General features: G+C 36.4%; 1 protein-coding gene across 1 annotated transcript; it reads left to right on the plus strand.

The window, feature by feature from the left end:
* Positions 1 to 477: 477 nt before the first annotated feature.
* On the plus strand, positions 478 to 21,165 carry opn4xa (opsin 4xa). The gene is made up of 9 exons (XM_067398943.1): positions 478 to 726; positions 7,012 to 7,145; positions 7,231 to 7,434; positions 7,867 to 8,038; positions 9,956 to 10,117; positions 19,112 to 19,219; positions 19,307 to 19,481; positions 20,106 to 20,267; positions 20,795 to 21,165. Exons 1-9 carry the CDS (start codon positions 530 to 532, stop codon positions 21,128 to 21,130), a joined length of 1,650 nt encoding a protein of 549 aa, XP_067255044.1. The 5' UTR covers positions 478 to 529; the 3' UTR covers positions 21,131 to 21,165.
* Positions 21,166 to 22,889: the final 1,724 nt, after the last annotated feature.

Raw genomic sequence — 22,889 nt, forward strand, 5'->3', positions numbered from 1 at the left:
AACAATAATGATGTGCACTGATACATAATCTATGATAAACACTGCAATATTCCATAAACAAATTTCATGGTGGGCTGTAACTACTGATCAAATGAGGAAAGTATTGTTGAACCTCCATCCTAAAGCTAAAGGTGTGTCAACCCTTCATCACATTCACCATGTGATTCAAGGACAATGCTATTTACTATGTTTTTAAAAGAAGAAGAAGTATGTTCTAGTATATCTGCAGCATGTGTTATTGCTTTCTCCATATTTCTGGAGCTTGAGGCAGTTCTCTGTTTGGCGTCGCAGTACAGGAAGGTCAAGAGCACAAACAGAGCATGTTCTTATTTCCCTTAAGCCTCTCGCATCACATGCGCCGCAGTTCTTGGACGCTTGTGCAACAGATAAGGGCTCAAAGCAAAAAACGCTGGTATAACCACACTAAACCAGCAAAAAATGTGTTTTTCACATTGTGAGCGAGGTCACTGTGAAGAGGTTCTCCTGGAGAACGAGTCAGAATGTACTTCATAAACTCTCTACGAGTTTAATGGGGTTTGATGGAGTGCTAAGTAACGTTTGCGCTCTCGTCGTCACAGGAATGGAGGGGCCCATGGACATGGATCGTGGCTTCTTCAGGAAAGTGGACGTTCCCGATCATGCACACTACATAGTGGCTTTTTTCGTGGCGATCATCGGGGCTGTGGGAGTGATCGGGAACCTGCTGGTCATGTACGCCTTCTTTAGGTAGGCCTATGGGTCTCATATATTCAATATTAAGGTGTATGTATTCTTATAAGGCTGTGCCAAATAATTTTGACAATGAAAGTTTCCAGTTAAGCATTAAACACAAGTTCCCAGAGGTTGCTCTCTTAAGAGTTTTTTTAATTATATATCATTTAAGTATTAATCTGGCCTCAGATGTTTCTCCTAAAAATGTCATAAGACAATAGTTTGTATGCAGTAAGAGTATACACTAGAGTTCCAAAATTTTGGAAAAATTTAAATGTTATGTTTTTGTTTTTAAGTGTCTTCTGCTCACCAAGCTGCATGTATTTGCTCAAAAATACAGTAAAAATTTTAAAATATATTACAATTTGAAATAACTGTTTTCTTTGTGAATATATTGTAAACTGTAATTTATATCCAGTGATCAAAGCTGAATTTTCAGCATCATTACTCCAGTCTTCAGTGTCACATGATCCTTCAAAAATCATTCTAATATGATGATTTGATGCAATGCTGAAAACAGTTGTGCTGATGCTTCAAATGTTTGTTGTTCTCTTAAATTATGAGTCACTGCTTATGTTGTGTCATTTGTTTTAATTACTTGTACTGCTGTATACTTGAAGTCTGCCAGTCTTGACGTGGTTTTATACTGACAGATTTATTTTAGTCTTTGCTGAGAGGGACAGTTTGCCATCAGTAACAGATGATGACAGCGGACACACTTCAGCTTCATCATACACACTGCAACGCTTTGGGAGTGAAACTACATTTAAGTATGAAAGTGAACATGTTAAAGGAGTCCTATTCTGCTTTTTTACATGTTCATCTTAGTGTGTAACGTTGCTGTTTGAACATGAAAAAGTCCCTCCAGCAGGAGTTCTTCTCTATATCAGTGTCAGTGTTTCTGAACTCCCTGAAACGTCTCCATTGTAGTCTTGAAATTTCTTCTGGGAATGAACACGTCACAATATTCTTCTAAACAGAGGAACTAAACAGAGCGTTACTGACAGACTGGGAAGAGAGGAGCTGCAACAATGGAGAATATGAGGAAAATAATCAACATTCAAGCAGGAAATAGAATTGATAGTTAAGTCTTTTAAAATAAAATCCTTTAAAAGTCTTTTAGTATAATTGTACAAACGTCCTCCTTCAGCATGGATCACATTTTTTGCTGTGAATGAAATCTTTACTGGTTTTTATTGAGTAAACTTAAGAATAACTTTGATATTGTTGGTAATATTTTAACTCCACTGAAGCAGGTTTACTTTTTACTTTATCTTTATATTTATATATATATATATATATATATATATATATATATATATATATATATATATATATAATATATTTATATATATATATATATATATCATGAGTATCAAATATGATCATCAGGCTTTTGGGGAATGTTTATATATCTCTCAATCATTATTGTATTGCATTGCATTATATGTTTTAAAAATACAGAGCTGATCATTAAACTAAGCATTTAAATATCTTATTAAGACTACATGGTAACACTTTATTTTAGGGGTTCAGTTCTCACTTTTAACTAGTTGCTTATTAGCTTGCATATTGCATATTGGTTGTATATGAGAACTTATAAAGCAGATGTTAATGCCTTATTCTGCATGACCTTGTTTTACATGCCCTAATCCTACCCAATACCTACATTTTAATGCTACAAAAACTACCTTACTATTAATAAGCTGTAAATTAGAAGTTAATTGAGGCAAAAGTTGTAGTTAATCGTGAATACATGTTCCCTATACTGAAGTGTTACCCACTACTTTCTATATTATTGGCAGATATTGATATTTATATGCATTTTATGCAAGTATCTGCTATACTATATAAAGATCTCATTGATTTACATTACAAGCTTCACAATTTCATCACTCTTTGTCCATATAAATATTAGCATCTGCAGCAAATTGCATATTTTTGCTCAGTTTGGGCCTTTGAATAAATTTTTGCTGTTTTTTTCTTCCATATTCTCTCTATTTCATACTAAATGCACTGTAAAAGCCTGATTTTTCACATATGATAACTGCAGTGTGAATGTGGAGTCGTATATTGCAGGTTTAGTGTGTGTTTTCAGTACTCACGGACTGAAGTCATGAAGAAGTGCCAGCATCTTTCTCTGTCTCGGATGATATCTAATGCTCTATGCGATGCATTCAGCCTAAATCCTCAAGGGCCGCAAACATACTTTTTACATTTAGTTCATCTCTCACTCTCGCTCTCTTCAGTCCCATGACGGTTTCTTGGATTACATCTCTAAAGACAAACACACTCTCATGAGCGCTGAAGGTCTGAGTCTGACACTGAGAGACGGACCTGCATTCACATTTTGAATTATGAAAACTCATTTACTTTTTGAACTTTTATTCCAACCTGGTTTGTCTTCTGTGGAAAGCAAAAGGAGATTTTTTTTAAGAATGTTTATAGAATATTTACTGTTTTGATATTTGATTTTTTTATTATACATTTGATATTTTGGCTTAAAATACTTGATCTATTAATTAATATAATTAATTATTATTATTATTAAACTTTCTAGTCTTTATTATTTTTATGTAATGTTAATTTTAACATTTACTAATATGTTTTTGAGTTAAAAGTTGTATGTGTTAACATTAGTTAATGCACTTTGAACTAACATGAACAAAATATAAATAAATGTATTTCTATTAAGGCGAGACATTACAGACAAATACATTATATCATACACTGGTCAATTTTGAGATTTTGGACTTTTGGCTCAAAACATCCAAAATAACTTTGTGTTTATTTTATTGCATTTTATCTATTCGCGACTGTCAATTCATACCTTTAAAGAGTTTTTTTCTCCACTTCAGCAGCACTTACAAACACCAAAATTTACACATTTATTCCTATCTATATTCTGAAGCTTTTTACTGAGGGGTTTGTTCATATATCATTCGTCTGATTTATAAAATTGTATTCTTTAAAACATGGTAAAAAATGACTTTTTTTTTTCTGTCTGTCGACAGTATTTTCTGCTTTCTGGAGTGATAAAAAGAGATATCCAAAATCCCTTCTGTAAAAACCTTTAACTCTAATATGTCAACAAAATAAAACAAGAATTTCAAACCAATGTTGGGATTTATGTTCTGCAAATTAGTGCATATGATGCTTCATTTGCATATTTAGAATATATAGAATTTAGAAAACTTACAAAAAATGTTTTCAATTCTTAATGTGATCATGGTGATATCTATTAGCTACATTTGTATTGCCTATTCAGCTGTTGTGTCTTGCCATAACTAGGATTAACCAGTATTAATAAATGCTTAAAAAATTTTTCATTGTTAATCTATGTTAGATAAAGCATTAAATAAAGCTAACAAATGAGACCTTATTGTTACTGTTTATTTTCAACTTGCCTTCTGGAAGCTGCTGTTTGCAATGGTCCACTAACAATGTGATTGCATAATGTCAAGAAAAGAAGCCACACAATTAGATAACATGTTGCACACTGAGTGTAAACGAAGCAAAATGTTTCTGACCGTAATTAATCAGATGCACATGCAGGCCTGTAGGATTTTGGAGTGAAGGGGTAATGGGTGACAGTGGCACATGATGGCATGGAAGTGGAAAACAAACCATCTGTTTCTCAATGATCATTGACAGGATTCAGAAACAAAGCCAGTGACGGCCTGTTTAATTTACCAGACCCATTGCACATGACAGGAATCAATGCCTGACCTCATCAGAACGCTTTCTCATTTATTCTTTCTCATTTATTCTCATCTCCATTAACTGTGCTGAGTGGGAGACCGAATTTACTAAATGTGCTTAGACATACTCAACAAGCTCATAAAGTTTACATATGTTTAAATGCATTTTGCAAACACTTTATAAAAAGGTTTCATTAGTTAACTACATTAATCAACATGAACAAACTGCAAAAATGTTTATGTTTCTATGGTCTTCCATTACAAATCTTAAATCAAGATACATTTACCGGAGAAGAAAAATTATGTTTTTGCAGTGAAAAATACTAGTAGTATAAAGCTATATAAAGCATTTATTTATTGATGTAACACTACATCACTACACTACAATGTAACACTTGTTTTATCCCAACTCAATTTTTATTCCAGTTTTATTCAACTCCATTTTTGTTTAAAAATGACTGTATTGCTTGCTTAAAATGAACCTAAAGTATGTGGGAAATGAACATTTATTAATAAGTTTAATAAATAATAATTAAATAATAAACATTTATTAATTGCTTATTAATAAATGTTCACCTTTTATTGTTGCCTCTTGTAGTTATGTGTCTGATTTTTAATTTCCTACCTAGTTTGGGTTCATTTTAATCCAGTAGTTTTTAAACAATAAAACTACCCAGCATGTTTGGCAAACATTTAACCCAACCGCTGGGTTTGTCCATTTTCAAACCAGCTTGGGTTGTTTTTAAGCCAGCATTTTTAGTGTGCAGATAATTTCAACATTATACTAACACATTATGTAAAGTGTGATAAGTTGTGAAATTTTAATTAGGATAATGTATTTTTTTATGTGCAAGGTAACTCGCTTCATGCATCTGCATATTAATATTGTCCGATGTGTGCAAAACAAAGCCACAATCCACATCCTTCGCGGATTATTTCCAGTGTTACCTAATAATAACTAAACGTGACTGCTGTTCATCACACGTCGATAACAGACTCTTTTCATATGTGTGAATTTTCTCCCTAACTGAGAATGGCTCAAACTGAAGCATCTTTCAGGAAGTCGTCTGTCGGCTGAGAGCTTTCTAGGAAAGGACATGTTCATCTTGTGAAGTGCTGATGTATCGAGGGCGACTAATGCCTGATGGTTCATAAGGTGATGCCAGGCCACTTCCAATCAGAGGAAATGGTGTGAACCGTGACTGTGCGATTAATGAGATGACGTGCAATCACAATGATTGTTGAGCGATGAATCATGCGTCGAGTCAATGAACCTTTAAAGCGTGTAGAAGTTTCTCTCACTGTTTTACCCCATAGATGCTTTAAAGCTGCTGTATCATACTTGATTCACAAACTTCCTCTAAATGTTCAACATGATCAAAATTTTGCTTTCTGTTGTCTGATTGAATGTTTAGACTTAATTAGCAAGTAAAAATCTTTTAGTAGAATTGTACAAACGTCCTCCTTCAGCTCATGCTTCACATGGTTTTCTGCTGTGAAATCTGAACTGATTCTATCAAGTAAACTTAAGAATATCATTAGTAATATTTCAAGATGAACATTTACTGGACTGAAGCAACTTAAGTTACTTAGCAACTTACTTTTTGTCCAAATAAATAGCATTTAAATTGCATATTTTTGGTCAGTTTGGGCCTCTGAATAAAACTGAGCTTTTTTCCCCCTCCATATTCTCACTATATGAGCCATATCAAATATAATACTTTAGATTTTTTTAAAAATATTTTGTCTAAAGGTTCAGTAAACTTGCATTTCAAACAATTATATTCTTTCTGACTATTTCTTCCTGATGTCAGGCTTTACGGGGTTAAGGAAGAGCTTGTTTCATAATGCATCATGCAGAAATGCACTCCTCAGCTGAATCTTTACATACATGCACTCTAAAAAAAGCTGGGTTAAAACAACCCAAGTTGGGTTAAAAATTGAAAAAATTGGGTTGTTTTATCCCAGCGGTTGGGTAAAATGTTTTGACCAACCTGCTGGGTAGTTTTATTTAACCCAACTAAAATGACTGTTTTGCTTGCTTAAAATGAACCCAAAGTATGTTGGAAAGGAACATTTATTAATAAGTTTAATGAATAATAATTAAACAATAAACATTTATTAAATTGCTTATTAATAAATGTTCACCTTTTGATTATTATTATTAACATTCATGGAACCTATTATTAATTTCCAGCATATTTTGGGTTCATTTTAAGCGAGCCATATAGTCATTTTTAAACAATAGTTGGGTTAAATAAAACTATCCAGCAGGTTGGTCAAACATTTAACCCAATCGCTGGGTTTGTCCTTTTTCAACCCAAATTTGGTTGTTTTTAACCCAGCATTTTTTTAGAGTGTATGATTGCATACTGTTTAAAACTGCAACTGCACAAAAAAAATAAAAAATAATAAAAAGTGGTCATATGAAAGTAAAATCTGTGCATTTAAGGTTTAAAGGGGTGTGAGGTGAAGCTGTTGGTGTTTGGTTGGTCAAAGTCTATCAGTTTACTAATGTGTATTGAGGAAATGGCCATAAATAACATGCTTTTTGAAACTGGGATTGTAACAAACTGTTAAAAGGTATTTTGTGTTTCAGTAACAAAAAGCTACGGACGCCTCCAAACTACTTCATCATGAATCTTGCTGTGAGTGACTTTCTCATGGCCATCACTCAGTCGCCAATCTTCTTCGTCAACTGCATGTACAAGGAATGGGTGTTCGGTGAAATGGGTAACTAATTTCCCAATCTTCCCATCCAGACTTACTCATTTACTGTTTCCATATCCCATGTGCTTGTATGTGCTTCTCCACACAGGCTGTAAGATGTACGCCTTCTGTGGGGCTCTGTTCGGGATCACATCCATGATCAACCTTTTGGCCATTTCCATCGACCGCTACATTGTGATCACCAAACCCCTGCAGGCCATCCGCTGGACGTCCGGACGGCGGACGCTAATTATCATCCTCCTGGTCTGGATCTACTCTCTGTCCTGGAGTCTTGCACCTCTTTTGGGATGGAGTGAGTGTCACGTATTTCCTCCGCCTTTGAAAGAGAACAATATGATAAGTGTGGGAGAAAAGAATCAATTTTCTCATACATCATGATTCTCTCTTCAACGATTCTGAACTTAGTTTCCCCCGCATATGCACTATAGCAGAATTCAATCTTTCTTTTTTGTCATATGAATATCAGCATCTGCATCACATTGCATTTTTTTGCTCAGTTAGCCTATAATAATTTGTAAGTACTTATAATTAAACAAGTAATTTAATAAAGTTAAGTTAGTAAACTCTTTAATTAATAAGAAAAAATGTAGATCAAGAATCGTTTTATAATTGCATCATGATTCAGATAAGATCATGAGATGCTTAATGATTTCCACCTCTACAATGTGATATTTTGAAGTTTCTCCACAATCTTAGACACTGTGTTGTAATCGTTCTTCGATAGGTTCCTATATCCCAGAAGGCCTCATGACATCCTGCACATGGGACTATGTGACGTCCACTCCAGCAAACAAGAGCTACACCTTGATGCTCTGCTGCTTCGTGTTCTTCGTCCCTCTTGGAATCATCTCTTACTGCTACTTCTTCATGTTCCTCGCCATTCGTAATGCAAGCAGGTACAAAATGGTACAACACACGGATGAATATTGTTAGTGTTACAGGGCACAAATGAAAATAATGTAATTTATTACTCACCCTCATGTCGTTCCACACCCGTAAGACCTGTTTTTTAGACAGCAGCCTAATAAACCTGCTGCCAAATTATGAGATAATATTAAAAATATCTATATAGAAGTTTTTCCCCAGGATATCAATGTCAAAGTTTTGGCCAGTGAAAATGCTGAGTGGCAAGTATCTTTGCAAAACCACTAGCCGCAGCAAAAAAGTTAATGTCAAGTTAACTCTCTGGAGTCCGTTAACGCGCCGGCGCGTTTTGCAGGATTTTTTTCACATTGCAGCAAAACAGACTTAAAATACTCCGTCATTTCTTGTCATAGAGACATAAGTAATATATCAATTGAAACTATAGAATATGTTCTTTTATTTGTGTACACTCAGAGTAAAAACACAATGTAGTGCTTTTTGTAAAATAAAGAAAACTAACATGATGCGTGATCTCTCCTCTCCCTCTGAACAAAGTCCAATCTGATAGTTCTCAGAAAATGAACTGTAACTTAGTGAATACTAATGACAAAAAAATGACACATGTCTAAAGAAACGTTGAAATGTAAGGTTTAAAATCATGTAAGTGAAATCGAAAACAAAAATTCTGTGTTTATGTAATCTGTATGAAAAGAGAGCCATGTCAGAAATCCGTGATTCAGCTCATTATCCGCTAATGTGGCCACGCCCACAGAGCCAGCGCTATTCAGACGCAAATTCAGAGGCAATACATGATTTCATCGTCTCAATCGTGTATTTATTGTCTTGAAAAGTGTTTATTTGGATGTTAAAGCCATGGTTAGCTATCTCTAAAAGACATGCCATTAGCTCCAGGTTCCTGTTCTTCTTTATATGAATTTGTGGCCTGAAGGTGCACATAGCGCCCTCTGGCTGCAAGTATGAATTGAAAACACAGTATCCAGCACTCATAGTGATGACTATAAATATTTAATAAATATTACTCCTCTGTATAGAAAATTGACATAAACATATAAGAATCCATCAATATTTCTCCAAATGTGCATGCTTTTAAGCTAAAAGCCTACATGAAATACCATAGAGGTAACATAATTGTTCAGACTCTTTGCATCACAGAAATACATGATATTTTAAAGAATATAATAGAATACCATTATTTTAAATTGAGCTGAGACATGATTACAGAGGGTTTTTTCACAGCCTACCTGACTGAAAGGCCTCATTAATATGCAAGTCATTTCAGGTCATTATTATGCGAGTCTTTTGTCTTCTCAGGTGTAAATGGCCCATTATTCATGATGATTCACACCTCCATGCATACTGTGTTTCTTGACAAAAAATGTCTTACAAAATTTAAATCTCTCTATTGTTTTATATGAACAAGCAGGCAGCATAATTTTTACCTCATTTTGAAGCAAAAATTCTAGTCTACAACCTCCAATACCCAAAAGTCTTGTGAACACAGATTTACTATACTTTTTTTTGGGCCTTATTTCAGTGCCTTAAGTTTTTTGTTTTTTCAATAACCACGCATAAACATTATTCCTTCAAAAACACAAACATGTACACACATGTTCCTCACAAGTTGTGTTGTTTTTAACACATCTGTTTTAAGAGTGTAGTTTGTGCTGAATACAGTGTAATGACACTTTTGTCATTTATATGTTTATGAACAACTGAAAAAAGCACAAATGTCAGGGCATGTCAAAACTTCTCCAAGCCCCAAATCAGCCTCAGACTCCAGAGGGTTAATGTTTTTGGACAAGAATCTTCAAAATCACCATAAACAATCAGGACAAAGTCATGGCAGGACATCTGGTCATCATAACTGGAACATCTACATGGTGTACATGGTGTAAAAATTCTTATTGTCCATCTTCCAATGTGTTCAGAGATCTTGAGAAGATGGGAAGCCATGTGAGGAAGACCACCCTCATCCAGCAGCAGTCCATAAAGACAGAGTGGAAGCTGGCGAAGATCGCGTTTGTGGTCATCATTGTGTTTGTGCTGTCCTGGTCTCCTTACGCCTGCGTCACTCTCATCGCCTGGGCAGGGTAACTATCATCGTGATCTTTTTGGAATTATTTCAAACAATATATGGAATTTTTGTGTCTTTGGTTAGTCTGTTGTTTAAATGTTAATGCTGTGTACATGCATGTGCATCTCTAGCCTGGATCTTTTATGCTCTTGATCTTTTTCTATTAATATCCAACAGCAAATAAACATTTGAACAACTGAAAATACATGTATGTTAATCTGTATATGTATACACACTCTTAAAAATTGGCATTCCATGAAGAACATTTAACATCCATGGAACCTTTCCATTCCACAAAATTCTCTTTATAGAGGGTATGCATAGATGTCACTTTCCCGCCGGAACGCACTCCCTCTGCTGGACTGAGTGGCAAAAGAACCTGCTGCATGACTAGATTTAATAGAGGAAACAAACGATTACACTAAAGGTTGGGCTCGAAAGTGTTCCTTATGACATGTCAAAGAAAACTAATCCATGGATATTGACATGCATTCAGGAGTCGTGTTTCCTGACATTTATATGTGCCTGATTTCGACGCATAAAGCAAATCTGCCTGTGAATATTTTATATAAATACAATATAGGTAGGTTTAAATCCGAGTAATCACTTATATCAATGTTATATCGTCATATCATCCAGCCCTAAAACTTATATAGTTTTTGTCAGTGTTTATTTAAAAACACCCAATTATGCAGAATATAAGATAGTAAATATTTAATTGATGACGCAATATATAACAATATAATATATAGGGTATGATTTTATCCCAAAATCCAACTGCAAAACATGTTTCTCTGCTTGGAGTCCAGTTGTTTCTGTGAATTGCAGCATTCTTTTTTTCTGTAGCTTTCAGCAGTCTGTAAAAATATACCTCAGATTTTGTGTCAAAGCTATTTGTGCAGTCAGTCGCAAAGCTCTTTCCCGTTTTTGATGTGTTTTGTGTGTTTTTCACAGCATTCACGCTGAAAACCAATGCTGCAACACGTAACCGCAGAATTACGTAACATGCTTACCCTCTATAGTGGAAAGAGATATAGATTTTAAACTTAAACTTTAAAACACACTAAGAAAAAATGGGTTCTTTTAAGAACTTTTCACTGAAAACTGCTTTGAGAAACCAAAAATGGTTCTTCTATGGGATTGCTGTGAAAACCTTCTTTTGGAACCATGGTGAGATTAGTTCACCATCACTAAGCTTCAACATCGACTTTAGGACGATGGAGCCAGAAGTGCTAAAATGTGTCATATTTCGGGGTTTTGGCCTACAAAAAAAAATGCATCATCCCTCTATTCTCCCATTTGCATTGAACATACATGCACACTTTCATTTTCGGCAGTTTGGCCCTAAACAGTGATGGCCGTTTTCATGTAGCTCATTTAATCTCTCGAAGAAGTATTCTGCTTCATGTGTAGCCTGTTAAAGGGAGTCAAACCATGCAGAAGATCTGAGACTTTCTAAGAATTCCAGGGTAAAAAGACATCCTTTTATAGAAGCACTGTCCAAAGTGAAAGACAGTGTTTGTCAGCTGAAGTGAGGGCTGCTGGGGTTCACGTAGGGCGAGCCAGTTTGATGCTAACACCTTTATAAGAGCGGACGGGAAGCCTTGGTGTGCAGTCTGCTGGAGGACAGACATAACCATCCATGTGATTCTTTCCGTTCAACCAACAACACCTCTGGGTCACTTCCATGTCATGTAAACAGCCACAGCAGGGGTCTTCAGCTTTATTTAGTCGGCTCTCTGTTTGGTTCCAGTGGTGTGTTGCTCCATTTTTCTACACTACAAATACTTTTTTTCCCAGTACAAATACACTACAAAAAAGATTTCTGTCCTCAGTATTTTTGTCTTGTTTTCCAGTGTAGCAAATTAGCTCAAAATAAATATGAATAATTAATCATAACTAGTTATAATTAATTATTAATATTTTAATCAGTCAATAAAATTAACTTAATGTAATAAAATTAATATTACAAACAATTAACCTGTTGTTCAATGAACACACAGTGTTAATTGTTTATTAACTAAGAAATGTTCATTTCCAGGTTATGGGAAATAACAATCTTATTCTACTAAAAGCCTGTAGTCAGGACCGACATGAATAGGGACTCCCGTACATGAGCGCAAAACACGGACAACCTTACGTGTGACATGAACAAGACTTTATTAACTAGACTAAACACTTAAACTACTCTAACATTCACACACATACATGCATACAGTTTACCAAGAGAGAGAGAGAAAGCGGAGTACAGGAAGCAAGAAGTTACAGCATTGTTGGACATTCAGCAGATCAACAGCCTTGAGCAAACCATCAGTTTAGTTTTAACAGGCCCTTCTTTAAAAGGGGTAAGGATACTCAATGTATCCGATAATGAGACTAAGTTTGATACTTGCATGTCTCTCCAAGTTGAATTAAAACTGTCCTGATGCAATTTGTGGAGGCTCCCGTTGAATCTTTGCTGATATTTTCTTGACGAAAGAGAACCGGCTGGATTCAGAGGATCTTTGGTGAATGGAAGGTCTAGGCCGAGGCCTGGCACAAGCTTGGGGTTCCTTAGAAGCTTCTAGCTTCTTAAAGCATCATCTTGACGTCAGCATTCATCAGTAAAAGAGAAGAAGAGGAGGAAGAGCAGGAAGAGAGGGGGTTCCTTGTGATCAGTGAATATAAGGGGTGAAGATGTCACACCCTCTTGAGGTGTCTGAGCCAATAAGGAGTTCCCCTTTCAGAGGGAAGTTTTACGAGTCTTTGTTCTGTAGCAAGATATTAGCATAAGACACTGGATTGGATGAATGAAAGAATAACCTTCTAGATTCTTATAATACTAATGTGTCACAGAGTTAGTAACATGTGACATAAATTACCAAATAGGAAATGAAAGTTGGAGTCCGTAGATACCAAGCATGCTGCCAATGTGATCTCAGTTAACTATACATTTGCAACTATGGAACATTAATACCAAAATAGTTCAAAAGAGAGAATTAATACATAGAATAAAGCCTATAAAAGGAAAGTCATGAGATGGGAAACTTGGATACATGTTTATACATTTCCCAAGTGGTTATATAGATAATACATAGGATTAAGAGAGTTTATTTGTCCTTCTCAGGAAGAATGAGTCACTAGTCTCTCCAGAATTCTTCTGGGTCATAAAAGTACCATATAACTGTAACAGGACACCTAGGTTGGCCTGTGTGCTAGCAACATTGGGATGCTGGTTACAGTTTTAGGGGGATGAGTTCAGAGAACTTTGATAGGGAGAGTGAGTTTATGGGTAATTCATTAAATACAATGAATAATTGTGTGGCTGATTGGTCCAGACGTTACATCCCCCCTTTCGGTCGTTGTTGTTCTTTCTATGGACAACAGCGAGCGACGTTGAAGGTGTAGAAAGATCAGACACACCACTGGCACACAAGGCTGGAAGGCTGTGATGGGCTCTGGTTGTATGTGTCTCCTGGAGTGGTGGTCGTTCCATTGCGGTTGATGTAGACAGTAGACAAGCTCAGGTCTCTGAGCTGGTGTTGTGTGAGTGGTCAGAAGCTTGTACTGCTGAGTACTCCTCAGGTAAGAACTGTTCAAGGAGCTATCTTACTAGCGTTAGAAGCTCCTGCAGGTCCGATGCAGGCGTGTCCAGTCGTCCTTGGGCTGCCTGCTGTTGGAGATCCTGCTGTGTCTGCAGGGAGAGGATGCTCCCATCCCTGGCTTCTCCCTGTGGTAGGTCTGGTACCTGGGTCTGTCTGAATTAATCCTTCTCCTTCTGCAGCTGCAGAGGATTTCAGGAAATTGGCTGATAAGGTGTCAAGCAGAAGGCTTTGGCCTCCCCCTCTGTACCTCTGTGCTTGGCTGGGGGAGGTTTTTCTGCTGACTCCATGCGGTGAAGTGAGACGTTTCTCCTGCAGTGGTTCTGTTTGCTGCAGGTAAGAGAGTCTCAGTTCTCTTTTCTTCGGTGTCTCTATTCTGTCAGGTCCTTGTGTCTGTCCCGAGCCTCCATCTCTAGCTGGTCTATGTGGCTTTTAGCATGCATCAGCTCCTTGTGAGTCTCTGTGATCTGGAGTTTGAGGTTGTCCACCTCCTGTTTCAAAACAGCGAGGATGTGGGCCAAGAAAAAGTTGACTTCAGTCAGATCATTGTGATCACACCTCTGGTTTGAGTCATCTGCCTTTACTTCTCTTCCATCTTTGTGCAGTTGCTTTTGGCTCTGGTGCCGTAATTGCTCAGCAGCACTGGTTAGGAGGGTGTTCCTCACGACACATAGCCAGTCCTTTTGGTCTGCCATCTGGGCAGTTAGGCTGAGCATCTGCAACATTTAGGCACGCTTGTGGTGAGAGTAAGGGCAAGAGACTACTGCAAGATCAAACAGAATTTAGGGCTAAAGGCACAGTGAGCAGCCAGGTGTATAAAATACAGCTAGCTTTAATAAATGACTTAAGATGGTTCTTGTGGTCAGATTATTTCTTAGTATTTCTTACTGATGGCTCACAACAGGCTTGACCTCCGAACAAATGGAAAAGAGAAAGAGAGAGGAAGAGGAGAGCTTTCCTATTAGATTGTGCTTATTAGTGGTGCTCAAAATTATGCCATAGCAATCATTCGGATTCCTTTGTAACTGGCTCATAAAATTGAAGCAACTGTTGTAAATAAACAAAATCAAGAAGGAGAGTATGTCTAGTTGCTTGTGGTTATATTGGGAAATTAAACCACACAAGACTAAACAGGAAAATGTAAATAAATCACATAGATGAAAGAAATACTAGTAAAAACAAATAGCTGACTGCTATTATAATTAAAATCAATAAAATATTTAAAGAAGTGATTAAAACAGCAGAATGACCTGGTATTGGGAATAGTCAATAGCACTAGTGATTAACAATTAGATTAGCTTTGGAAATCACTCTATAGTTGGTCACAGCTGCAGCGTGTTCAGGACCACACCATGTGTGTGTCCCTCCCAGAAGTTTAGTCAACGTGTTATTGAAATATCTCAATAAATCCTAGAATTCTTCTTTAGTTAAACAGTTTACATGTAATTAAATTTAGATTTAATCACCCTAGTAACTGCAGATTTAGCTGAACAGTGTTCAGGGAGAAATGCACCTAAGTGCAGGTGAAATTAGCTGAGAAGAATTAAAGGTAAGGAAAGAAAGAAATCAGAAAACCAGGAATGTGGTTAAGGGAAATTGGTTTAGATCATTTCACACTGCATACACACAAGCTATAGTTAAAGGCTTCACGTAAATGATGCTAACCACTAACTGTAGAAGCTATTAGTTAGCTTAGCCTGAGGTGCAGGGCTGCTAGGTGAGGTTAGCTTAGCCACCTAGCCTGGTTTGTTTACAATATGGCATCACAGGGTGATGAGTTAGCACTTCCTGTGACAAGTCGTTGTCATGGGAACCAATGCACATTTGGGCAATTCAAACAGTTTATTGAGACTGTCTGCTCATTTCAAACAAGTTACGTATAGAGTTAAAATGTGACGCTTATACTTTCAGATTTTCAAAAACTTGATATTACATTCAGTAAAATGCAAATATGTTTTGGCATTTGCAAATTTTACTCATGTAAACTCTTCTCTCTACTTTAAACAACGTCTTGTACTTGTTTAAAGGGTAATTACACAGTTTGCTGTAAGTCAAAGCTTGTTTAAGCATATATAGTTAAGTCCGTCTTGTGCATGAATACTGATATTCCTTTCAGCGAGTGAAACACAGTTTTGGTCAAAAGATAGCTATGCTTGTAGGTGCAGGCAAAGTTTAGATGAATGACATCAATCTTAACTATAACAGGGGAGCATTACCCAAATCTACATTTATATAACACTGTACTGAGATTCATTCATCAGAAACAGGTTAAGCAATACTGCAATTGGTATTTCTCCAACCAAAGCAGAATAATCAATTCTGGTACAGTTTACATGCCGCTGAGCTGAGATTCCTTCGTCAACACAGGCTTACGCTCTAATACTGAGATTAGGATTTCTTCGCTAAAATCAGATTAACTTTACACTGATACCATTTGAACATATGCTAAAATGTGTCAAGAGTAGACTCTTTCAGTTACAGTAGAGATGTCAATTCAAGCCATCACTTTATCAGCATCTAACAAGCCAGCAATTAGTGACCAAAATGCGCATCGTCTGACATATTCTGACTGGAATTATCAAATGCACACTTTTAAATTGACAGTGGTTTAAGCTCATAATCTTTGTTTATTCATGCCTGCATTCTCCACCATTTAATATATGTAACGAAATGTAGCGGTTATTAATCAATTTATGGATGAAATATGAATATAATAATTCATAAGGTTATGAATAAATTATGATTCATATATCGACCCAATGGGGAATTAAACATATATTGTGAATCAATTACAACGAATTATAATCAATTACATATATGATTAGTTCTGGTTTAATAATTATTTAGAGAAACTGCTCGTTTGTCCAGCAAACTAAGTCCCTCACAGAATATTATAAACGGAGTTATTCTCTGGCCATGAAAATAACTAAAGCATAAAGCGATCGAAAAAACGTTAAAGTGACTTGGGTTTTCCGCTGAAAGAACAAACAGAACAATCGAGCATGAATAACGTTTTAATATATGCAAACTACGAATACCGAGGTTCTAAATATATATACAAGAAAATACACACCTATGTACAAGAATAGAAGTAGAGAAGGAAAGAGAGAGAAGGCAAGTAGCAAACTCACAACCAGTCCTAAGCCAGCACGGAAATCAGTTTCATCATCTAAGATTGAGAAACGGCAGTATACTTGCATTGGTTGCGTGTGTCAAATTTCAGGTTAGCGCTGGTGCAGTTCGTTGGCTTCCTCCGTTCAGCGGGAAGGTTTGAACTGAGGACGAGAGTGAGTTTCGCTGGAAGATGGCGATCCCGAAGCTGAGCGCGGTGGCAGCGCGTGGTCACCGGAGGAGTCCGGGAAAAACGTGCACGAGATGCTCGTGAGACAATCGGGAGAGAACACGGGAGAGAGAAAGTCTGGAATTGTGCGTCTTTGCTTTTATGACAGATAAGCCGACACACCTCCTTGAGGTGGGGTAGCCAATAACATGGGTGCAAAGTTGGCGGGAAAGCTTTTCCTTTGCTTGGCCTCACGACTTAATCTGCATGAGTTATGACTATCAATTCAGATCTCCAAATGGAGTGTGTTCTTCACAGTATCATTAAACACATAGAAAAATGCATTTGTCAGCGGTGTGACATATCTCAGTAAATAGCTCGTGTCCGGAGCTTTACGGCGAGACCAAACTCGATAGGTCAGAAAGGCATAGGAGAGAAGTTATGGTTTACAGACAAAATTATATCGTTAAAATGCACACTAGCACAAATACACTCATTTAAACACTAGGAAACATGCATAGGCCCTAAAAATATATGAAATATATATTTCAGCATAGTGGTAGTTTACAAATACAGTTGAAAATGTATGATTGTGTGTTTCTGTGTCTGTCTGTGTGTGTGTTTTTGTGTGTCCCTGTGTGTGTGGGGTGTTGGAATGTGGATCTGGTCAGTCTCTGGGGGGGTTTTACAACCCAGTCCAGCATGCTAAAAGCGTTCTGGACATTCCAAAGTTTATTGATTATCCTGATACGTGTGCATACGCTACACCAGTAAAAATATATAAACATTCTTAAATCAAGATGCATTTAGTTGAGAATCAAAATTACTTCATATATTAAGTGCTTTAACAAAATTAAGTGTTTATGCTTAAAACAAAGAAAAAGTTTGATGTCAATGGGGTAATAAAAATAACATATAGATATTTGTACTAAAAAACAACAAATACTAAGAAAATAATTTTTCGCAGTGTATCTAAACATTCTTAAATCAAGATACTGTGTATATTTTATTTTTTGCATATTTTTGCACAGTTATGTTTATGCTAAAAATAACAATCATAAACACACTTAATTTTTATATTTGTTCATAAAACAAGATTTATATTTTTTTCTTCTCAAGTAACTGTATCTTGATTTTAAGATTTTGTAGATGTTTGTACTGAAAAACAAGGGGGAAAATGCTAAGAAAATAATTTTAACAGTGTAACTAAACATTCAAAATTGAGGCATGCTTAAAACAAAAAAAAAATTAATTGAATTTAAAAAGAAAACAAGATTATTTTTCTTATGCCATTGACATTTTTTTTTTCTTTTTTTTAAGCATAAACTCACTTAACTTGAACTTAAAACAAGACTTAATATCGTAAGCAATTTTGCTTCAAGATTTAAGAATGTTTAGATATTTGTAATTGAAAACGAGGGAAAAACACATAAGACATTTTTTTGCAGTGTAAAAATATATAAAAATAAAATATTGTATATTGTTTTCCATTACAAATACACTACAAAATACACTAAAAAAGATGTTCGTCCTCAGTATTTTTGTCTTGTTTTCCAGTAAAAATATATAAACATTCTTAAATCAAGATACTGTGCATATTTTCATGAGATATTCAGTCGTTTTCTGAAAAACAAATTTTCAAAAAACGTGTTTATGCTAAAAATAACAATCATAAACTCACTTAATTTTTATATTTGTTCATAAAACAAGACTTATCTTACTTTTCTTCTCAAGTAAATGTAACTTGATTTTAAGATTTTGTACGTTTGTACTGAAAAACAAGGGAAAAAATGCTAAGAAAATAATTTTTCGCAGTGTAACTAAACATTCAAATTTAGTTATGCTTAAAACAAGAAAAATAAACAGAATTTAAAAAATAAACAAGATTATTTTTCTTACCCCACTGACATTTTTTCTTGTTTTAAGCACAAACTCACTTAACTTTAACTTAAATCTTAAATGAAGCAAAATTGCTTAAGATATTAAGTCTTGTTTTAAGAATGTTTAGATATTTGTAATTGAAAACGAGGCAAAAACACATAAGACGCGGATTCTGAAGCCAGTAACTGTGGGTTTGAGCGTGAATTTCAATGCCGCAGCAATGTACCAGAAATAAAGATGTGTTTTGGTTGTTGTTTTTATGTTCCAGATACAGCCACGTTCTTTCTCCATATTCTAAGGCAGTTCCTGCAGTAATTGCCAAAGCATCAGCAATATACAATCCCTTCATCTACGCCATCATACGCTCCAAATACAGGTTCGTTCAAGTGCAAACACCTGAGCAAACCACACAATTTTTGTGCAAAAACATACAACGCAGTGTGCATTTTGGACTGATTTTCAGAGACACTCTGGCAGAGAAGGTGCCTTGTCTGCATTTTCTAGCCCAGTCTTCACGTAAAGACTGCATCTCAGTATCGAACAGTGAGTCTTCCTTCAAGGAGCACATGCTCAGCAGACAGTCATCAGGGTCAAAGGCCAAGTTCCAGCGAATCTCCTCTATGTCCACTTCAGACACGGTTAGTATTTCACTAATCATTTCACTAATAGTATTTAACACAATCTGCATTGTAAAAAGCGCTATATAAAAAAGGTGACTAAATATGACATTTATGTATCTACATAGGCATTTAGGTTCTTAACCCTCTGGTGTTTTGAAATATTAAAAATCGTTACTTAATCAGAATGGTATGAAAGTTGGTATCTTTTGCGGCAGTCGCTATGTGAATATTAGTATTCAATATTAGTTGTTTTCATGCCTTTTGCACAACATTGCACCATTTCATGCTGTTCATCTTCAGAAAGATCTTTCCTCCCCATATTGCATGAGAACTGTGACTTGATTAATGATGTGGAACAACTTCGGTTTCCATAGACCTGGCAAATTATTTTGTCTGAGATTAATACCAGTTATCTAAAAAGACATGGATAAATAAACAAACAAACATTTTCTTAGAAAAACTAACATCTGAATGTTTATTGTACTGAAATATGTCACTTGCATAATAATTTGGGATGCGGTGTAATGCAATATATTTGGGTGAACTATCCCCTTAAGTAGTAGACTAGCTATTACTCTATGTTTCATTGTGGTTAAAGTAGTAGAAATGGCAGGACTTTTATGCTTAACGTGTCATTTCTAGGTCTGGAGTGATGTAGAATTAGATCCTGTGGAGCAAAAGAGCCAGATCCTCAGAAACTCGCAGTCGGCAAATCTGCTGAGAGATGAAGGACGGAAGCCGCAAACGAAACACGGCAAGATGAAGAACAAGGGCCGAGGAGAGGAAGAGCGCAGTGAAGAGAAGGTAAGGTATGTGCTTCACAAGAGTGACTACAGTGAATAGTCAATTAGTTGCATCCCAAATAATGCACTATACACTAGGGCTGCACGATTTGGGGAAAAATCAAATTGCGATTTTTCTGGTTAAAATTGCGATTTATGGATCCATTGTAAAAAAAAATAATCCTATACATTTCTGTACACTGGAGAAATGCAGCGGTTACCCCGGAAACAAAGCAGCTGCGCTACTGAATGATTCAAAAATTATTCAAACAGCCATTTCTTGTTTTGTATTCGCAATGTTGTTCATCACAGCGACAAATACTTAATACTTAATAGGCTATTAGCACATTGCATACTGTTTTATAATGTACTAAAATACTGAGGTGCAAATAGTATCTAACGACTACTATTTACACTTGTTGCAAATAAACTGCTGTTTTTACTTGGTGCATTTAGCCACTGCCTTTGATGGTCAATAGTAAGTATAGCTTTAAATGTACAATGATAAAAGCATCAAATGCATGAATGTAAATGTTTTGTCTATCACAGCCTGCAGTCACAGAGAGCAGCTCTTTGATCGATTGTGGCCTTGACCTGGCGTCCGAGTCCATCAACATGGCCACCGTCCCGCTTCTCATGGCCAAAAACACTCCAGGAGGGGAAGAAGAGGAGTGCAATGAGGAACAGGAAGACAGCAATTCTATAAGCCTCCTGAGCAATGGTTTGGCTTTTTACGAAGACACGGAGGAGCCACAAATCATAATCGCCCCCACATCAGAGGAGCAGCAAATGACGCAGAGCAGAGAAGACAAATTAATACTGGACCTCAAAAGCCTGAATTGCTCCAGCGAGCTTCTGGAGTCTGTGGAGAAATTCCTCTCCTGAGGCCGAACCAGATGATGCTCTTCTTTAAGTTCGTGTTTCACTGAAGACGAGTCAGAACACTTGAGAACCACAGTCTTCCGCTGAGAGTTTCACATCAGCCTTTTTGTTGGAAAAGCAATCGGGCCAAATTAGTTTGCGTGCAGATAATCAGCTGCTTCAACTTCACGCCACTTCAGCCACAGCACGGACTGCAGAAGTAGTTGAGAGTGACACAACCACTGTGTTTGCGATTTATCACCAAACCTACTTGCCCTTAAACAAAGAGCATTCTTATGAAAACGAGTAACTCGCATCACAATAGGGCCAAAAATCAGCCAGATTCATTTCAAGGGGTGTGACGAGATCTCGTGCCTCGTGATTAAAATGTGATGATTTCTCGTCGAGGTGAAAAGGTGTCGCTATATTGACATGACGGTGTGTGAGCGTGAAATTAGGATAGAATATGCCACCGCTACGACTGTCGTTTTGCTTTTTATCGAAATAAAAACCATTTAATTCAGTTGGATATCGGTTGCTTCAATTCCACCCGGCTCATCCAACACGAGATGACTGACAAGACCATGGCGGAGGATTCGTTGCGCAACAGAGCTTTAAAAAAGCATCAGACAAATGTCTTATCTTGTAGAATGCGCACTCAGCATCCTATTCACTACACTCTGGGTTAAAAACAACCCAAGTTGGGTTGAAAATGGACAAACCCAGCGATTGGGTTGTTTTAACCCAACTGTTGGGTAGTTTTATTTAACTCAACTATTGTTTGAAAATGACTATATGGCTGACTTAAAATGAATCTAAAATGAAATTAAAATAATAAACATATTAATAAATGTTAATTTTCAAGATATTTTGGGTTCATTTTAAGTAAGCAATACTGTCATTTTTAAACAATAGTTGAGTTAAGTAAAACTACCCAGCCGGTTGGGCAAACATTTAACCCAACTGCTGGGTTAAAACAACCCAATCGCTGGGTTTGTCTATTTTCAACCCAACTTGGGTTGTTTTTAACCCAGCATTTTTTAGAGTGTAGGGTACCGTTCACATTTTAACCGGTACCAGAAATTTGATGCTGGACCTTTTTTTCTGTACTTTACTCTCCGTGTAATAACAAAAACATTTATTTCAGTAAATATAAGCCCAACCCTCTCAATTTAAACATTTTTTTTTATTTATTTAGAAATTTTACACACTAGACGACAATAAACTGTTATGTTTTATGCATAAGATTGCATTACAGCGGAGAACTCAAATGAAAATGAAAGACAGTTTCTTGCCCTGTTCTTCACCTCATTGCGTTCGGACACGTGCCGTGAGTGTATGTTTCCTTAGCACAGTAGCACAAAAGTCTTGTTTCATTTTCCCCACAATGCTGTCAGAGCTGGAGTTTGACTAGCAACACATGGAAAATATGACTGTGACAATACTTGAGCACACGGTTTCTGCAACGCGGAAAACAACGTTTGCAACGCGGATCATAGATTATATAGTTTTATAGCAAGTTTTTATAGACATATTGCAAATTGCGTTGTCTCAATCTGCATCTAGTTTTGTGAAATGTAACCACACTTCAGAGCGTTTAGACATTGCCCTGTGTGTTGTGTTTAAACAAGTTGCACGGGTGACGTCGCATGGTCTCTCTCTCTCTCTAACGTATCTTACTCTTGTGACAAGATGCGTTCTCAGGTACTGAAATTTGGCACAGATTGATTTAATGTGAATCGGTACTATGTAGTGCCAATGTAGTAATTCGGTCGGTGCCCTT

The sequence above is a fragment of the Chanodichthys erythropterus genome, chromosome 10 (assembly GCF_024489055.1).
Source record: "Chanodichthys erythropterus isolate Z2021 chromosome 10, ASM2448905v1, whole genome shotgun sequence".
Lineage (NCBI taxonomy): Eukaryota > Metazoa > Chordata > Actinopteri > Cypriniformes > Xenocyprididae > Chanodichthys > Chanodichthys erythropterus.

What these genes read in the sequence shown, in the direction of transcription:
- opn4xa (XM_067398943.1), top strand. Translation starts at nt 530, where the DNA reads ATGGGGTTTGATGGAGTGCTAAGTAACGTTTGCGCTCTCGTCGTCACA. An exon ending in TGCACCTCTTTTGGGATGGA is followed by an intron (nt 7,435 to 7,866) that starts GTGAGTGTCACG and finishes GTTCTTCGATAG; the next exon opens with GTTCCTATATCCCAGAAGGC. An exon ending in GCCATTCGTAATGCAAGCAG is followed by an intron (nt 8,039 to 9,955) that starts GTACAAAATGGT and finishes CAATGTGTTCAG; the next exon opens with AGATCTTGAGAAGATGGGAA.